At 43.4% G+C, this 14,907-nt stretch overlaps 1 protein-coding gene across 7 annotated transcripts in view; it reads left to right on the top strand.

Annotated features, from left to right (window-relative positions):
• TRPM3 (transient receptor potential cation channel subfamily M member 3) overlaps positions 1–14,907 on the top strand; it is a 1,922,641-nt gene that overhangs the window by 1,415,482 nt on the left and 492,252 nt on the right. For all 7 annotated transcript variants that reach the window (XM_069625801.1, XM_069625800.1, XM_069625799.1 and 4 more), the window contains exon 12: positions 786–836. In XM_069625801.1, coding sequence (XP_069481902.1) covers positions 786–836 — 51 coding nt within the window. The remainder of the gene's footprint in view (positions 1–785; positions 837–14,907) is intronic.

Here is a 14,907-nt window from a genome sequence, read left to right as displayed (position 1 = left end):
AGCCTTACCTGGGGCCCGGGAAGCTGAAGGCGTGAGGAACGGAGCATAGCATGTTAGAGGGGAGAGTGCATACTCGGCCCTGCGATTGGTTCCCACATTTTGGTACTCTGCTGGGAGTAATTACCATTATTCTCCAGCAAAACACCCTCCTCACCCTAGAGCTGCTCAAAGTACAGGACTGCCTGATGAGGAGAACAGGTTTATGAGGTGGATGTTCTATGCTAAAATAGACGTACTGGCCAGGAGAGCAGGCTGTAATGGAGATAAAAAGCTGTTAACCCTTGTTACTTGCCCTTGGCCTGTTCATAAACAGCCATTACACTCCACTGTCAAAGGCTATAGGGCATAAGAACTGTGGGGACATGGCAACATTTAACCAGAATTATTCTATCAGTCACTGACTAACGTACGACACACATCATACGCTGAACTGAATAGCACCATGCAATCGAAAGAGGAGATCGCCTGAGAATAAATTTGACTTTAAACATGACTCCTCTACTAGTTAAAGTACCATCTTCTGAAAGCAGAAGAAATAAATCGTTGTAGTGGTAAATAGGTATCAAAACCATAGAAACACAACTGTTTCCAGACTGCATTGAAATGAAATGTTACTATAATGCATGCTTTGTCTGTTGATGCTAGTCATTACTTGCTAGTCACGGGCCAGTTCCGCTGTGCCAACTGTTGCAAAAGACCCACCGACTCATTTTTCACACCGCACTGTGATAAGGGTGGTTTTGGTGTGGGGCACACTTTCTTACGCTTTACCTTCTTACTTTCAGAGGCACGGACCTTCCAATACTTTGTATCACTTGGTCAGGGACGTCAAAAAGGTAAGAGGCAGGCCGCATGGCGGCGAGGTAACGTACCGATGTGGTTCTCGTTGCTAGCGACAGACCCATTTTGCATGAGCTTTTCAGACCATTCCCATTCCCTTCCTACCACTCCTTCCATCACCGTCTGTATGAAACACTGTCTGATACTTTTCCGCACTCCACTCATACACACGCCATGCCCTCACTAGGATTCCCGCAGTGGTAGTCGTGGTGGTAGAAGCTTTTGATGATGTATTTTGGCAAGTAGACCGGTAGACATTTTTGTGCTTTGTCAATTCCCCTTTTTTTATGCCTCTGTTTGAACCTTTATAGTTCAATGATCCTTCCCTGTTTTTTTTTTATAAATAAGTTCCTGGAAAGGGGCCAGAGATTACATCTTTTGTCCTTTGATGGATCTTGTGCCTCTACCACACCTAAAGTTGCAATAGTTGTCGGATATTTGAAAAGACATTCTTATCAGGCGGTTAAGTACAAATTGTTCAAGTGAAGCTATCCAAGACTACAACTTCCAAAATGCATTAGGCGGGTTCTAGTAAAGCGATACCCTTGTGATATGGAGTAAGCTGGCTGGTCAACGCAACGGGATTTCTTGTGTGACACAATTGCAGGCAACCTTTTTCAAATGATCTCCTCACAGATTATGAAATTGCAGTTTAGATCGTGCTTCAGCAACCAATGTGCTTAATTTTTTACTTGTGTCTTGGAAAGTATCCTTCAAACTCAGAGCATATTTGCAAGTGGGACTGTGACTGCTTCCTTCACTAACCAATACAACCAGTGCTCAAAACCCTCCCTTAGTGTGAGCTCACAGCTGTGTCCCTCTCCCTCACACCTGTGTTTTCTTTGTTGAGGTATGAGCACCTAGAAGCTTGGAGCACATGTGAGTGTATGTGGTCCTCTGAGCTGGTGGGATCGGGGTTGAAACCTGAGATGGAAATATTCGAGGGAGAAAAGACCAAATATTATTTTTCCGAAATAACCTTTGGTCTTTTCTCCCCTGAACATTTCCGACTTGTCCCCCGCCCGCACCCATACCCTCACACCCCTACCTACCTTGCTGCCGACTGGCTGTGTCCCTGCAACACCTGTTCCCTTTCACTTCCCTGATTGGGAACCGGCGCCACAGTGGCCTTTCCTCTTTTTCATTTTTTTTTCAGGACCGGGTGCGGGGGACACCCCTGCAAACCCCGCTCACAATATAGTTAGCAATGGTGCAGGTGACACCCACGCAAGCCACCTCCACCGAATGGGGTATTTGGTTGAACTTTTACCTGCCGAAATTCGGTCAAATCTCCCATTTGGTCTTTTAATATCAGTCTTTTTGCCCGATTCCAAGCTGGTGCACTTTACCTGTATCCTGTCCTAATGATGATCAAACTGTTTGAGCGCATGAACGTTAAGGGGCGCTGCAGTGAGGCTGGGAAAACATGTGTGTTTGTTGTCATGCAAGATGAGCATCTGCCCAAAGTTACCCAACAGAGAATCAGTATGCCATTCTTACTTAAGTAAGTTATTTCACACATTTACGTCAATTATGTGGTGTATTAGTTCCCAGATCCAAGGAAATAAGGCCAATGTACATCCTAAACCCATGGCTTTGTTGCCCTGGGCATTATTTGTTGATGGTTCCTTGACTGTGCACCTGCATCGTAACTAAGCATCCCTGATTGCCACATACAGTTTGTGCCCCTTTAGGTACAGAGGACAGATAGTTCTGCGGCTAATTGAGATATGTGTATAGAGTACCATAGTGCACGTATTGTCCAAGGTAAGTCCCTATAGCCTGTAGATGACACGCTGTTCTGAACATCCTTTGCTGAAACAAGGTCCAGGCGTTTGTGTTTCTGTTCTTTGATTGACCATCCCCCACTGGTTTTAATGACTACTTAGATGATGTGTTTACTTCCGCCATAGAGAAGCAAATGGATGAAATATAATTTGCATAAGGCTGCTGTACTCACAGGAACAGAACAATAAGGGTAGCCTGTTGAGTCTTGGCCATGATAATGCACCACTGGAAGGCATGCAAAAGAGCATTTACAAACACAAAGGGCCTGAGTCATGGAATTATTGGCACGGTGCAAAGTGACTTTTCACCGACTTTGCACTGAACAAAATACACTTTGCAGAGTTACATGAATCAGGCTTGTGTTGGCAGTGCAAAGTGACTTTGCACCGTGCTAAAAATTCCATGAATCGTGCCCAAAGTCCTCTAAACATTACTAACTATGCCTAAGAGTTCTGTATATTGTGGAAAATAAACAAAAAAGGGGCACACATAAACCTAGCAAGCGGGACAGAGAAAGGGTATATCTTCTTTAGACATGTTATCAAACATACTGGGTCCAGTTGGGAATCTTTCAAAAGAAACACAAAGGGAAATCTTGATCATCAAAGTGGCCCTATTGCTAGGGACCAGACTTGGATTCTGTCAATCATGGTTTCCGTGCCGGGAGGGCGGGGCTTATGAGCTCTCTGCCCTGTTGCAATTGAAGACAGAATCTGTGCGTTCAACCTGAGAAAGGATTTGCACTGCGTGGCTTACAGTGTAGCTCAGGGGTTTGATCCCATCAGCCTTAGCCAGTATCGTCACTGACCCATGAGGAGATGAAGGCCAGGGCGATGACCCAGATTACTATGTATTGGCCAATAAATAGCACAGAATCTTGCTGTTCCCCGGCTGATTCACTTGTGTGAAGGACAACTACGCTATCTCCTTATGTGAGGGTGATGCTTCGCTGATAGGAAACCATGATGCTTTCAAGATGTGTGGGATATGCTAGCATGCTTCTTGAAGTTTCCTGTAGCTACAAGAGATACTCAGGGATGCGTTCAGGAAGCATTGGTGGCTGCAAACCATGCACGCCCAATAATGCAAGGTATCCTGTTGAGGAGTGCACCAGATTACCAAATGCAAACTCAGCTGAATATATAATTACATATATATATATATATATATATGTATATGTTTGGTTATTTAAACGCACTTAATGCCCAGAGGTTTCTAAGCGCGAACCCGGGGATCAAACCTGTGTTGCTCTGCATCGTTGCGTTGCCCCTGAGCTATCCTCCCGAGACTATAGATGAGGTATATGTAGGTCTGTTGCTGTTGCAAGTAGAAACAGTGTAAATATTTTCTGAATTATTGGTTCATTCGCTCTCTGCTTGATCTCCAGTCTTCAGATGGGAGACCATGAGAGATCAGCAAGTAAGCCAAGGAGTTCCATCTCTCCTTTCCTAATTCAATACAGGAACTGTGGAACTCGGTCATAAACACTGCCAGTGTGGGCCTTAAGCTTCAAAGCTCTCCTGAACCTGAAAGTATTACTCAGTCTCTCACTCAGTCTAATGGCTGTCTTTTCACGGAGCCGAAGTAGGAGTCCTTAATGGACATTTGTAAAACCTTCAACATTACAATGAGTGAGGCCCAGGGCTTGGTTACTACACATAAGGGCTATAGCAAAACATAGAGTGAAAGTGTGCCATTTTTTTGTCAAATCACATATGGCACATCCTGTTGAAGCTGGGGCCACAACAGCAGATGAAAAGGAGATGCACAGAGTTCTCCTACCCAGGGAGCCCTGTGGCTATGACATCATGACCCAATATCAACGCTAGCAGCTTCCGATCAGAAGTGGGAAAAAACAACCCCTCATTGTAACGGGGCAACTTGTTTAAAGACATGGGCTATATGTTTCTCATTGTGGTATTGTCCTTTCCGTGTGAAGAGTTAGGTTCTTGCGGGTTTGTGAGGGTTGTTCTGATTGTGCGTGGGGCAATGACTTTCTCAATGCCAGGGATCAGGCTTACAGGTGATTACAAAATGAAAAGTTTCAAAAAGCAAATGTTAATAAGCTTCTCTGGACTTCAGCAAATTAAGCTTTCAAATGCATACTGAATTCATGTGATCGGTAATTGTCTTGTTGTGGTGTCTTGCCCCCTTAAGATAATGGCACTGATACAAAAAGGGCATTTATTTATTTATTTATTTATTTATTTATTTTAATTCTGGATTACTTGCCAAATCGCCCATAGGCCTCAAGTTGACAGGCCCGTTGTTCCTTTTTGGCATCGGTATAGTGGACCTCAGCCAGAGAGAAAGAGGAGGGAGGCAATAAGCTATGGGGAGTTGTGAATTAGTGTCCTGCACAGTTGTTATAGTATTGTTCCTATAGCAATGACCGATGGGTCTGCATACACTATGTATGGAGCAAAAACAAAGAGGTGATGGCTGGAAGGCTTAGAATGAATCTTAACCACTGGCAATGCTCTGGGCAACCCTCCAGACCATCGTTCTTCGCCTGCCAAGCCAATACAGAAGGGGAAAGACCATATGCAAATACACTATGTATGGTCCATCAAAGTCATGGTGTTGAAAGATTGGGTGCGTTGGTGGTTCTTTTAGGCCTCATTCTTCTCATGTGACCTTCCATAATCATGTCATGAAGTGTGTTAGCATAGCTCCTTCTGACTTGATCAATTACAGGAACATCTATCAGTGCTCCCTGAGAAGGAGAAAGTTCAGCAGGTTTCATCCTCTCAACATACCATTTAGGTGTGAAAATGTCTCGCAAAATCTCCATGTGTGACTGTCTTTCAGGGATCATCTTTGGGTCATTTATCACAGGACCAGGTGTACCTGCATGCATTATTTGTATGGACTCACCATCTAACAACCTTTTGTCCTGTCTGTCTTGCCAAGCCTGTCTTTGATGTCCTAGAAGGGTCTCTAAGACACTTTTTCCATGTGAACGATTATTAGTGACACTTATCTCAGGCTACAGTGGAACAGGGTGTAGAAATTGCATCTGTAAAAGGTGCTAGTTAAATAACTTTGTTTTTAGCAGTTTTCTGAACACTTTGAGAGATTCTTCACTTCTTAAGTTGAGAGGTAGTGCGTTACAGGCTATTCGGGCTAATACTTCAAAGCTGGTGCTGCCAGCTTTATCTCTGTTCAACGCTGGGACCGATAGTAGGTGGGAGTATTGGTCACTTTTAGGTCTGTGGGCCGGAGCCTGGTGTATTCTGTCTACTAGGTAGGCTGGGGCAGTCTTGGCGAGGCACTTGTGTATGATGGTGAGGGCTTTGAATGTTATGCGTTCTCTGATTGGTAGCCAATGGGCGTCCTTTCTTGCCTGGGAGATGTGCTCTCTCTTGGGGATGCTGAGGGCGGCTCTGAGGGCGTTGTTTTGTGCAATCTGTAGTCTGTTAATGTTATTGGCAGAAGTGCCTATGAAAAGGATGTTTACAGTAGTCAAGTTTTGCTCCAATTGTGGCTCTTGCAATGTTAAGGAGATTGCTTGTAGAAAGGTGGAGTTTTACTGCATTTATAATTTTTGTGGTGAGGGCAGCGGCGGATGAGATGGCACTGACTTGCCTGTCCATAGTTAGGGTAGAGTCGAGGTAAACCCTGATGTGGAGGCTGTAATAATAATGAATAATAATGAATAAAATAATTAATAAGCCGGTCCAATGAGGCTGCATGTTGCACTGGCGTGCCATCCGCTCGGAGGTAGCCCCTCCTTTCCAATGTGCTAACCCTGCGTGCACCGTTGACGTCACACAGGTGGAGTCGCTGTACACGGTTACTTCCTGGTCTGCATGGTTCAAGAGCGCGACAAACAGCACCACTAACCCTGCAGCCTGTGCTGAATAGTGAGACTAGAGTTGTGCACTTACCAATGTCTGAAATTCCCCATTGGCACCTGTGTATCTCTGCCCATCGTCTTCATCGATTCTTGAAGAACTGTCAATAAAAACAATTTCTCCTCCTGCTAAAGCATTTTCTTTTATCCTAGGGATTTCATCATAGAACTCTTCATAGTTCGAACAGTCATGCACATGCTCGTCCTCTGCCAGTGGTTCAGCTACAAACATGGCAGGATTCACTATTCTGCATCAAACTATTTTAATCGCTGGATTCAATATGACTACCTCGTAGGCAGAAGCCCTTTGAGAAGTCAATGTCCCCTTTGCTTTCTCCAGAATGGCAAACAGTGCATGCTCAACAAATAACGTCATGGAACATCCCATCACTATGCTTGCAGCCTTCTCTATGGCGAACGCATCCGGCTGCCAGCGATTGTTCGCACGGAAAATGACCTCTCATCACTGGGTCTAAAATGCCACTGTAATATGCAAGAGGCTTGTACCCCAATGTGGTTCTCTGCATAAGGACTGCTTTCATAACAGTGCCGTACGTGTACAAGAATAAAAATAATGCCTCACCATAATTAGGCATCCCTAAAACTGGAGCTGCGCAAATTGCCTTTTTCAACTCTTCAAACCCTGCTTCCATTTCCTCAGTCCACATGATTTTTTCCTGTGTCACCGGTGCTTTCTTTAAAGCCTGCAATAAAGGCCTTGTATATGAGCTGTAGTCAAACACCCAGGCTCTGACATAGTTACATAATCCCAAAAATCTCTGCATGTGCGTTATCGTGTGTGGCTTTGTGGTCTTCAAAATAGCCTCAGCTCTCTCATGAGTAACCTTCTTTCCCTCATGTGAAATCAATTGGCCTATGTATAATACTTCCTGTAGACAATACTGTAACTTCTCTTTGTCAACCTTATATCCTTTGTCAGCAAGTGTAATCATCAGCTGAACAGAATCACGTCTGCACTCTTCTTCTAAAGTGCTGCAAACTAAAATGTCATCTACGTATTGCAACACAACACTTTCTAAATCGATATTGCTCAAGTCCATCTGCAGAACTCTACTGAAAATTGATGGGGACTCTCAATACCCTTGAGGTAATCTTGTGTTTTTTAACTTAGTCTGTCTGAACGTGAATGACGTCAGATCCTGCAAGTCTTTGTGCAATGGGATTGAGCAAAACAAATTTTTCAAGTCAATCACAGTGAATTATCGTGCTTCAACACGTATGTTACATAGGATTGTAGCAGGATTAGGAACTAGAGGGAACTTGGCCTCTACAATCTGGTTTATCGGCCTTAAATCTTGAATTAGTCTCCAAGACCCCCCCCTTTCTCCTTATTCACAGGATAAATTGCCGTTTTACATGGTGACTCTGATGTCACTAAGATACCCTAATCCATCACGGTAGAAATTATCTTAAAAATACCTTCATCTGCCTGTCGAGACATGGGATACTGTTGTGCTCGAGATAGAATTGCTCCTGGTTTCAATTTAATCTTCACCTCTCCAACCCCCTTTAACAGGCCTACCTCATAGGGGCCTGTGGTCCATAATGAAACTGGCACTTTCACCATATCTTCATCAAAATACTCAGGACGTTTTTGTGCTAGCATCATTTTCTGAGTAACCTCTTGTTTGATTGCTCTCACGCAATAAGTAATACTCATATCAAATATCACTTCATCATCAGATGGATGATCTCCAAATAGATCATAATCAGTAATGTCAGTTAATCTGTAACCTTACCGGGTGGCAATTACTGCGCACCATCATCTTCCTTTATCATCATTTCCATCAAGCAAAGCCATTTAACCTCGCACTATGACTGCTTGCAGTTCTAAGGGAAAAACATGTCCCTCTTCTTCACACATAGGTATTTTTGGTCTGAATAGAAATTCATCCGGTATCCTCATAGTTCCGTCTACGAAGCCTGGCCGCCATGTCAACAAAATACGTACTCCATAATGGAACACCTCTGGTTCTAAAGGTGTTGCTCGCATGGCCATTTGACCTGAAATGCCATAATAAATTTGCTCACGTTTAAATAATGCATTCCTGGTGTTGAACACACTATGCCTTCATCGGTAAACAAAATTGTCATGTTCAACTTTGTCATTAAATCTCCACCCAATATATTGACAGGTGTCTGCCTCAAATATAGCAAAGGCACCTTCATGTCACATTCACCTATATAGACTGGTAATTCTTCAGTAAAAGGAACTTTACTTGTAGCTCCTGAAAAAGCTTGAGTATTCATTGTATTGCCAGACATCGAAAACTTTCCCTCTCTTATACATGAGCACATTGCACCCGTGTCTACTAAAAACGAAATCGATTTTCCTCCTATGTTGACGTATACCCTCGGTTCCTTGTGATGATTCGGCATCACAGATAGTACTGAACACATCAGGTCTCCCAGTGAGCTGTCCTATTGCGGGTACATCCTCATTCCGTTACCTGCAAAAGGATTCCCTCCATCGACAGTAACACCCCCTATTCTAGGAGTCATAAGCCGTTGTGTACTCGTGCTCTGCTGAATCTGCATAGGTAACTGCTGTGACTGCCCTTGTGGGGGATTGGCTGCTACCTGCTGTGTTTGCAAGCCTTTCTGCACTCTCAGCGCTTGCTGCTGCTGCATCGTTTGATTCTGGACAAAACCATCTCCACTCTGCTGTGAATACACAAGAGGGTTTGAAGTCCCCCCTCTTCAAAATTGGCCATTTTGCACAAACCCTTGACTTCTACACATAAGAGCAAAATGCCGTGTCATCCCGCATGTCCAACATATAGGTGGCCTCCTAATCTGCCCATCCTACATATTTTGACTGTCATTCTGCATATTTTAAAACCCACCTTGATTATTCTGCCAATTCCCTTGATTATTCTGAAAACGTCTTCTCTGAAATCCTCCCCTTCCTCGTGGAGCAAACCCATTATTGCCCTGATCAAACTGTCTTTGGTTATTCGCCTGCGGTATGTTTGCCATCTGCTGTGAATTTGATCCGTCTACACTAGTCAACATTGCCCCTTCAATGGCATATTTGGACAATTTCTTCTGCACTAACTTTGCTTTTTCCCTTTTCCTAGCTTAATCTTTCTTGTGATTCTTTTCTTGCAAGAGTCTACAATAATGCGCAATGGTCAGCTGAATCTCTGACCACGGTTTGACTTCCATACCCAAAAACTTCATGAGGTACTTCTGTACAGGGTCTGTCACCCTTGGCACAATATATGATAGAACACAGGTATGGATTTTCCCCAAGATTTACGCGTCTCCAAAGCCCACTGCTCCTTGAAATTCTTAATGTAAACAAGCAGATCATCTCCGTCCTGCATATTTTTCGTCATTATAGCTCCCATATCGGACGTGTCTGGATACAGTACTCTAAGCGCTTTCCAGACTGCCGCCCTACAGTTATTGAACGGTGCTCCATCGTGAGCAGTGTTAACTGTAGTAACACCAGCATATCCTGCTCTCGACCAAACATCCTCAGCTCTCTCAGCAAGTATGGTGATCAGGAGACCCTTAATGTCCCCTACAGCCAACCTGTTTCATTTTTTCTAACTCATATATCCATTTCCCAGCACCAGAAGTTAAACTCAGGAGTTTACACCTTAAATTATTGTTGTCCATTTTTGAGGCCATGGTATATACTGTGGTCTGGCTCCTCCTTTCTCTAACAAGGGAAACTGTGAAGCCCCAAATTCATTCTCATCTCTAATCAATTGCCTGTCCACCACGGGAACAATATTCCCACATCGCCTTCTTCATGGTAGTGATCTTAATCTTCTCACATATGGTGGCGACTCCCCCCTCTCACCAAGGAATTTCCCTTTAGGTCGGTTTGACTGAGTCAATAGTTCTGACGCCCTAGGTATAGGTGCATTTAAATCTGACCATCTGACTTCTTTCTCCATTGAAAAACATCCTTCGGGACCACATACATCCCCTCTCTCTTCCCCACGGAAGGTTTCTCTGTCTTCGTCTGACATTTCATGTGCTTAACTTGTGCAACTTCTCTCCTCCTCTCTGTTCAGTCTATCTAAAGACAACTCCTTCTGCCTCATACTGCATGAGGCTCTGTTTGTGTTGTACAACTCAGTGCTCTCGAGTCGATAATTTTTTTCCTTCCCCTTTGATTCTTTCTGCGCTTTCATTTCATGATATACTTTATCGATCGCTTCCCCAATGCTCCTAGTGTCAAACTCGTCCTCTAGATTTACTCTATACGGGCCTGGTAATGACTCATTTTCTGGGAAGAATTCCTCTATGTACTCCCATGCTACTTCTGGTTCGGGATCCCTTATCTCTTTTTCCAGGCGATCGAGATCGCATGCTCTCTGTCTTCTTTTACATTCTATCTCATCGTCAAATTCTCTTTGCTTCCTTGCTTCCTCTCTTACCCTGTCTTCCTCTTTTTTCTTCATATCCCTTCTCTCATTTTCCCTGCGTATCTCCTCATCATTTCATCTTTGTATTCTTTTGTCCCTCAACTTTTGTTCCTCCTCTTCCATTCTTTTTCATTCTAACCTTTCTCGCTCTTCAATTGCTTGTTGTCTACTGTCACATTTTTGTTGTTCTTCTGCTGTCTCTAGTGTTCTCAATTACTCCTTTTGATATAACTGCTCTCATCTTTGCCTATCCTTCCTTTTCACTCCTTCGTCTTTCAATCGTTCTCTCTTTCTTTATCCTTTTTGTCTTGTTCGTCTTAATCTTCCCTTTGTCTTACATCCTCGATGTCTTTACCATCGAGTTTGAGCAAAATCTGGCCACCCATTCATTTGTTTTGTAAGAGTGCTATCTCATCAGCTTTATCTCTTTCTCCCTTCCATCTTTATTTCTCTTCCTATATCTAGAGATGTGCTTGCTCGATCACTTCTCTCTTTATCGTGTCTCTCTGTGTCCCTTGGGACCTTATTTTTGTCTGGACCTTCGTCGCTACTTTGCATAGGCGACTCATTTGATGGGTTGCTATACCCTGTTGCTGCCTTAAGCTCCCTCAATGGGTATAACCCATCCTCTTTCTTGTTCTCATCTTCTATTTGAGCTGGGGCGGGGGGGAGCAGAGGGCTCCTCACCCCCCTCTTTGCATAAATTAAGTATCCAATCTACAGGAAGCGGCTCATCCCGCTCCTCCTGGTACATCTTCCAAAGCTCTAAGCTAGCTAGTCGCTTGTCTAGCTTTTTTCCCGTGTATGCTGCATGCAAATATGTCGTCATATGCTGGAGGACTGCTTTCGATAGTGACCCTCCTTGTGGCAACGGCATGAACATTGTATCCGCGTTTCCTTTAACCCATTCTGCGCTATACTGTCTAAGCTTAGGTGCATGTTTCGGCAACTGCTTGCAGAGATGCATAAGTGGAGTAATGTCCTCCATTCTCAACTCGTCTACTCTTAATTTGCTAACACTCGCTTGCTTTACTTACAGATTTAAACAAGTAAGTTTCAGAAAAATCGGTCTCCTTCGTCATCCGCTACGGGACTCTAGGTTAAAATTTCTTCTGATACGTTGTTTTAAAATGCAGGCCAGGGCGTATTCTCTTATCGAGTGACCGCTCTCACGATATTTTATGGCTTGGCCACACTCAAGTCAATGCAAAATATGTCTGAAAGCCAGGGAACTCCGCACAATGCTTCCGACAAGTATGGTGGAAAAAAACAATCTGAGGGTCCTACACGCGTGAGGGATCATGGGTACAGTGGACGTCACACTAGGGATAGTATTACTGGCATGCCCTGTGTCGATGCCCATTTTCGAATTTCGAAAAACAAACTGTAATACTCTGCAGCTTCCACTATATGTCGGCCTAAACACAGCATGTGAATCTAAGCAGATACAAGCATCAGAAATACGATTACGGTGAGTAATGTATCATATATATATATATATATATAACACCCTTATTCTCACATTATGTTTCATCCCGCCACCCTCCTTTACTCACTTTTTTCTTCAACAACCATGCGTTTTGCCAACTCACTTGGTTTTTACTCACCACTCTCATTTTCGTCTTCCGACTCTCGGGATCTTATGACTCTTTTACTGCCTCTTCAACCTTCCGTCCGATTAGCTTCTCGTAGACGTGGGAGGGGATTCTGTAGAAACCAGGGTACCCGTCACACCTCACTTGCATGTTTTTTTTCAATTTACACTAACCACTATCTACGGGGAGCTTCACGTCCTTTCAGTCAAATGGCAAAGATCGTCTATTTCTGGGACTCTAATGTTTACTCATGTTGATGGCTCTGAATCATCCCCTCCTCTACCAAGTGAACTGGATAACACAGCCCTTTAAGATGAGTAGCAATGACCCTCGAGATGGATGGGGAAGCATATTTTATTCATAAATCAATAATAGAGACGACTCAGGTAATTGGCAAAAGGACGACTGTTTTAATATCAATTTTCTAAAACAGAGAGCATACGAACATTAACGAAATCGCTCAATACTCTTACTCAAACATTCTTAGTAAAAACTGAGATCTTATACAAGAAACTTGTCATCAATTACGTTAACCTACGTATGTACTAACGTCATCAAACCTATGAGTATGGGTGATTGGCTCTGAGTGAATATCTAAGTATACGATCCATACTAGTCTAAAAAAGTGTGAATATGTGATTGGTTACTTAACATCTGGTGGGGCAACTAAGCCCTCCCCTAAAAATGACCACTACGAAAGTCACTAAATACACAACGTCCCATTGGTTACACAAACTATAGGACCCCTAATTACACGGTCCTCTACAATTGGTTGGCACTTTAACCTCTGTCAGTATTTTTCCATCTACGTCTAGCAGCATGCAGGCTGGCCATCCAGGTGCTGGTGAGCTAGCCTTAACCATTGCTTCCCACCAATTAGCATATCAATCGATCATCACCTCAGTGGTCCACTGTCAATTAGGCTTTGAAGCTCGGCCTTGGGAGTGTTCTTAGGTCTGAGAAATTCAGGGAGTGAAAGCACACGCTCTGCCCTCATGCGTAGGTGTGACCATCTTGTTCATCCAACTTCATGCTTCCATGTGACTAGAGACCATAAAATCGAGCCTTTAGTGCATTTAATACTATCTTTTAATAGACCTCTGACGTCTTCCTTGTCATGTTCATGCCTTCTGAACAGGAATTTTGTTCTTTCACACAATTTTGTATCCAATGTCAGTTCACTCCAGATTGATAAGACCTTGGCTTCTTGGCTCATCCAACCCGTCTGCTGAGATTCACTTGGTAATTCAATTTGCTTTCTAACTGCGACACACTAGAAATGAGGCTTGCTCTGCCTTCTTGCTAAAGTCCAGCACTGCTATAATGCGTAGTGGAAATATCCATCCTTTACTTGTACATATGCATATATATAAATTGGTGCTTGCCGCAATCTATTCACTATAAAGCTACCCTCAAGATTACTTTGTCTGCTTGTGTTTCTTTTGCATCTGTACACGTATAAATTAGCTTGATATCTTCATCTGTTTCTATGGCATGAGCTTCTTCACCTTGATCCCAAGATGTCACTTATCCTTGGTACTTTCTTGATGCCTTAAAGAATATCTGCATTCTCTTGTCTCTGCATCTCTTCTATGTACGTCAGTTCAGCTCTGTGTGACGTTTACTTGACGATGGTTGGTAACGTCACCATTCGTCTTGTCCATTTATTTGCTCTGCTTCTTCAGGGATTACATTCAAATGGTCATCAAATTTTCTCATATGCAGGTATGGTTTTGTCAATGAGTACCTTGCCTCCCAGATTCTCTTAGGTATTGGTACTTTCACTGGTATCGTGCATACTCTGCCCTTTTGTTGGTTCAGCTGTTCTGTGTATGTCACATACTCTGGTTTTCAACACACAGGCAATATGGACGAGGTGGTTGAGGTGTGGGTACTTTGCTCCTACACTACACTTGTGTGGTGCCTGGCCCTAGACAGCACTGGTCGGAAGCTTATCTAGGGTTAGTGCACAGACAAAAAACTATTGTGTTCAATTCCTGTAACATGCACCACCGTTGATGTCTCTACCAACTCAGAGCCCAGCTGTAAGTGTAGGGCCATGCAGGTGAAATGATTTACTTCTTTATAATTTTTTCCTGGTTTGGCATAAAAACAAAACATTAAAAAATGGGAAACCTCATTAGCGTTTGTGATCCATATTTCAGAGTTGTCCCCAATGGCAGCTCTGTGGTATTGTTTATCTGTATCAAGTGGTTTATTTTCCACTCCTTTTTCCTCTGGAACAACAAAGAGGCTTAGCTCCGACTAGTCACTGCACCTATAGGGTGAAGAAAAACAGGGAGGGGCGGATGGGGAGAGAGCGCAGAAATTGTATCATTAGCTTTCCCCCTTGTTGAAATACCCATGTATAACCCCCTCTTTTGTTTTGGGTGCTTCTTACCCTAGTGGCAGTGTAAGTCAT

This window comes from Ambystoma mexicanum, chromosome 6p, assembly GCF_040938575.1.
Source record: "Ambystoma mexicanum isolate Mex_15411 chromosome 6p, UKY_AmexF1_1, whole genome shotgun sequence".
Classification (NCBI taxonomy): Eukaryota; Metazoa; Chordata; class Amphibia; order Caudata; family Ambystomatidae; genus Ambystoma; species Ambystoma mexicanum.
The sequence above is the reverse complement of the archived record's forward strand: the minus strand, read 5'-3'. Positions and strand labels throughout refer to the sequence as shown.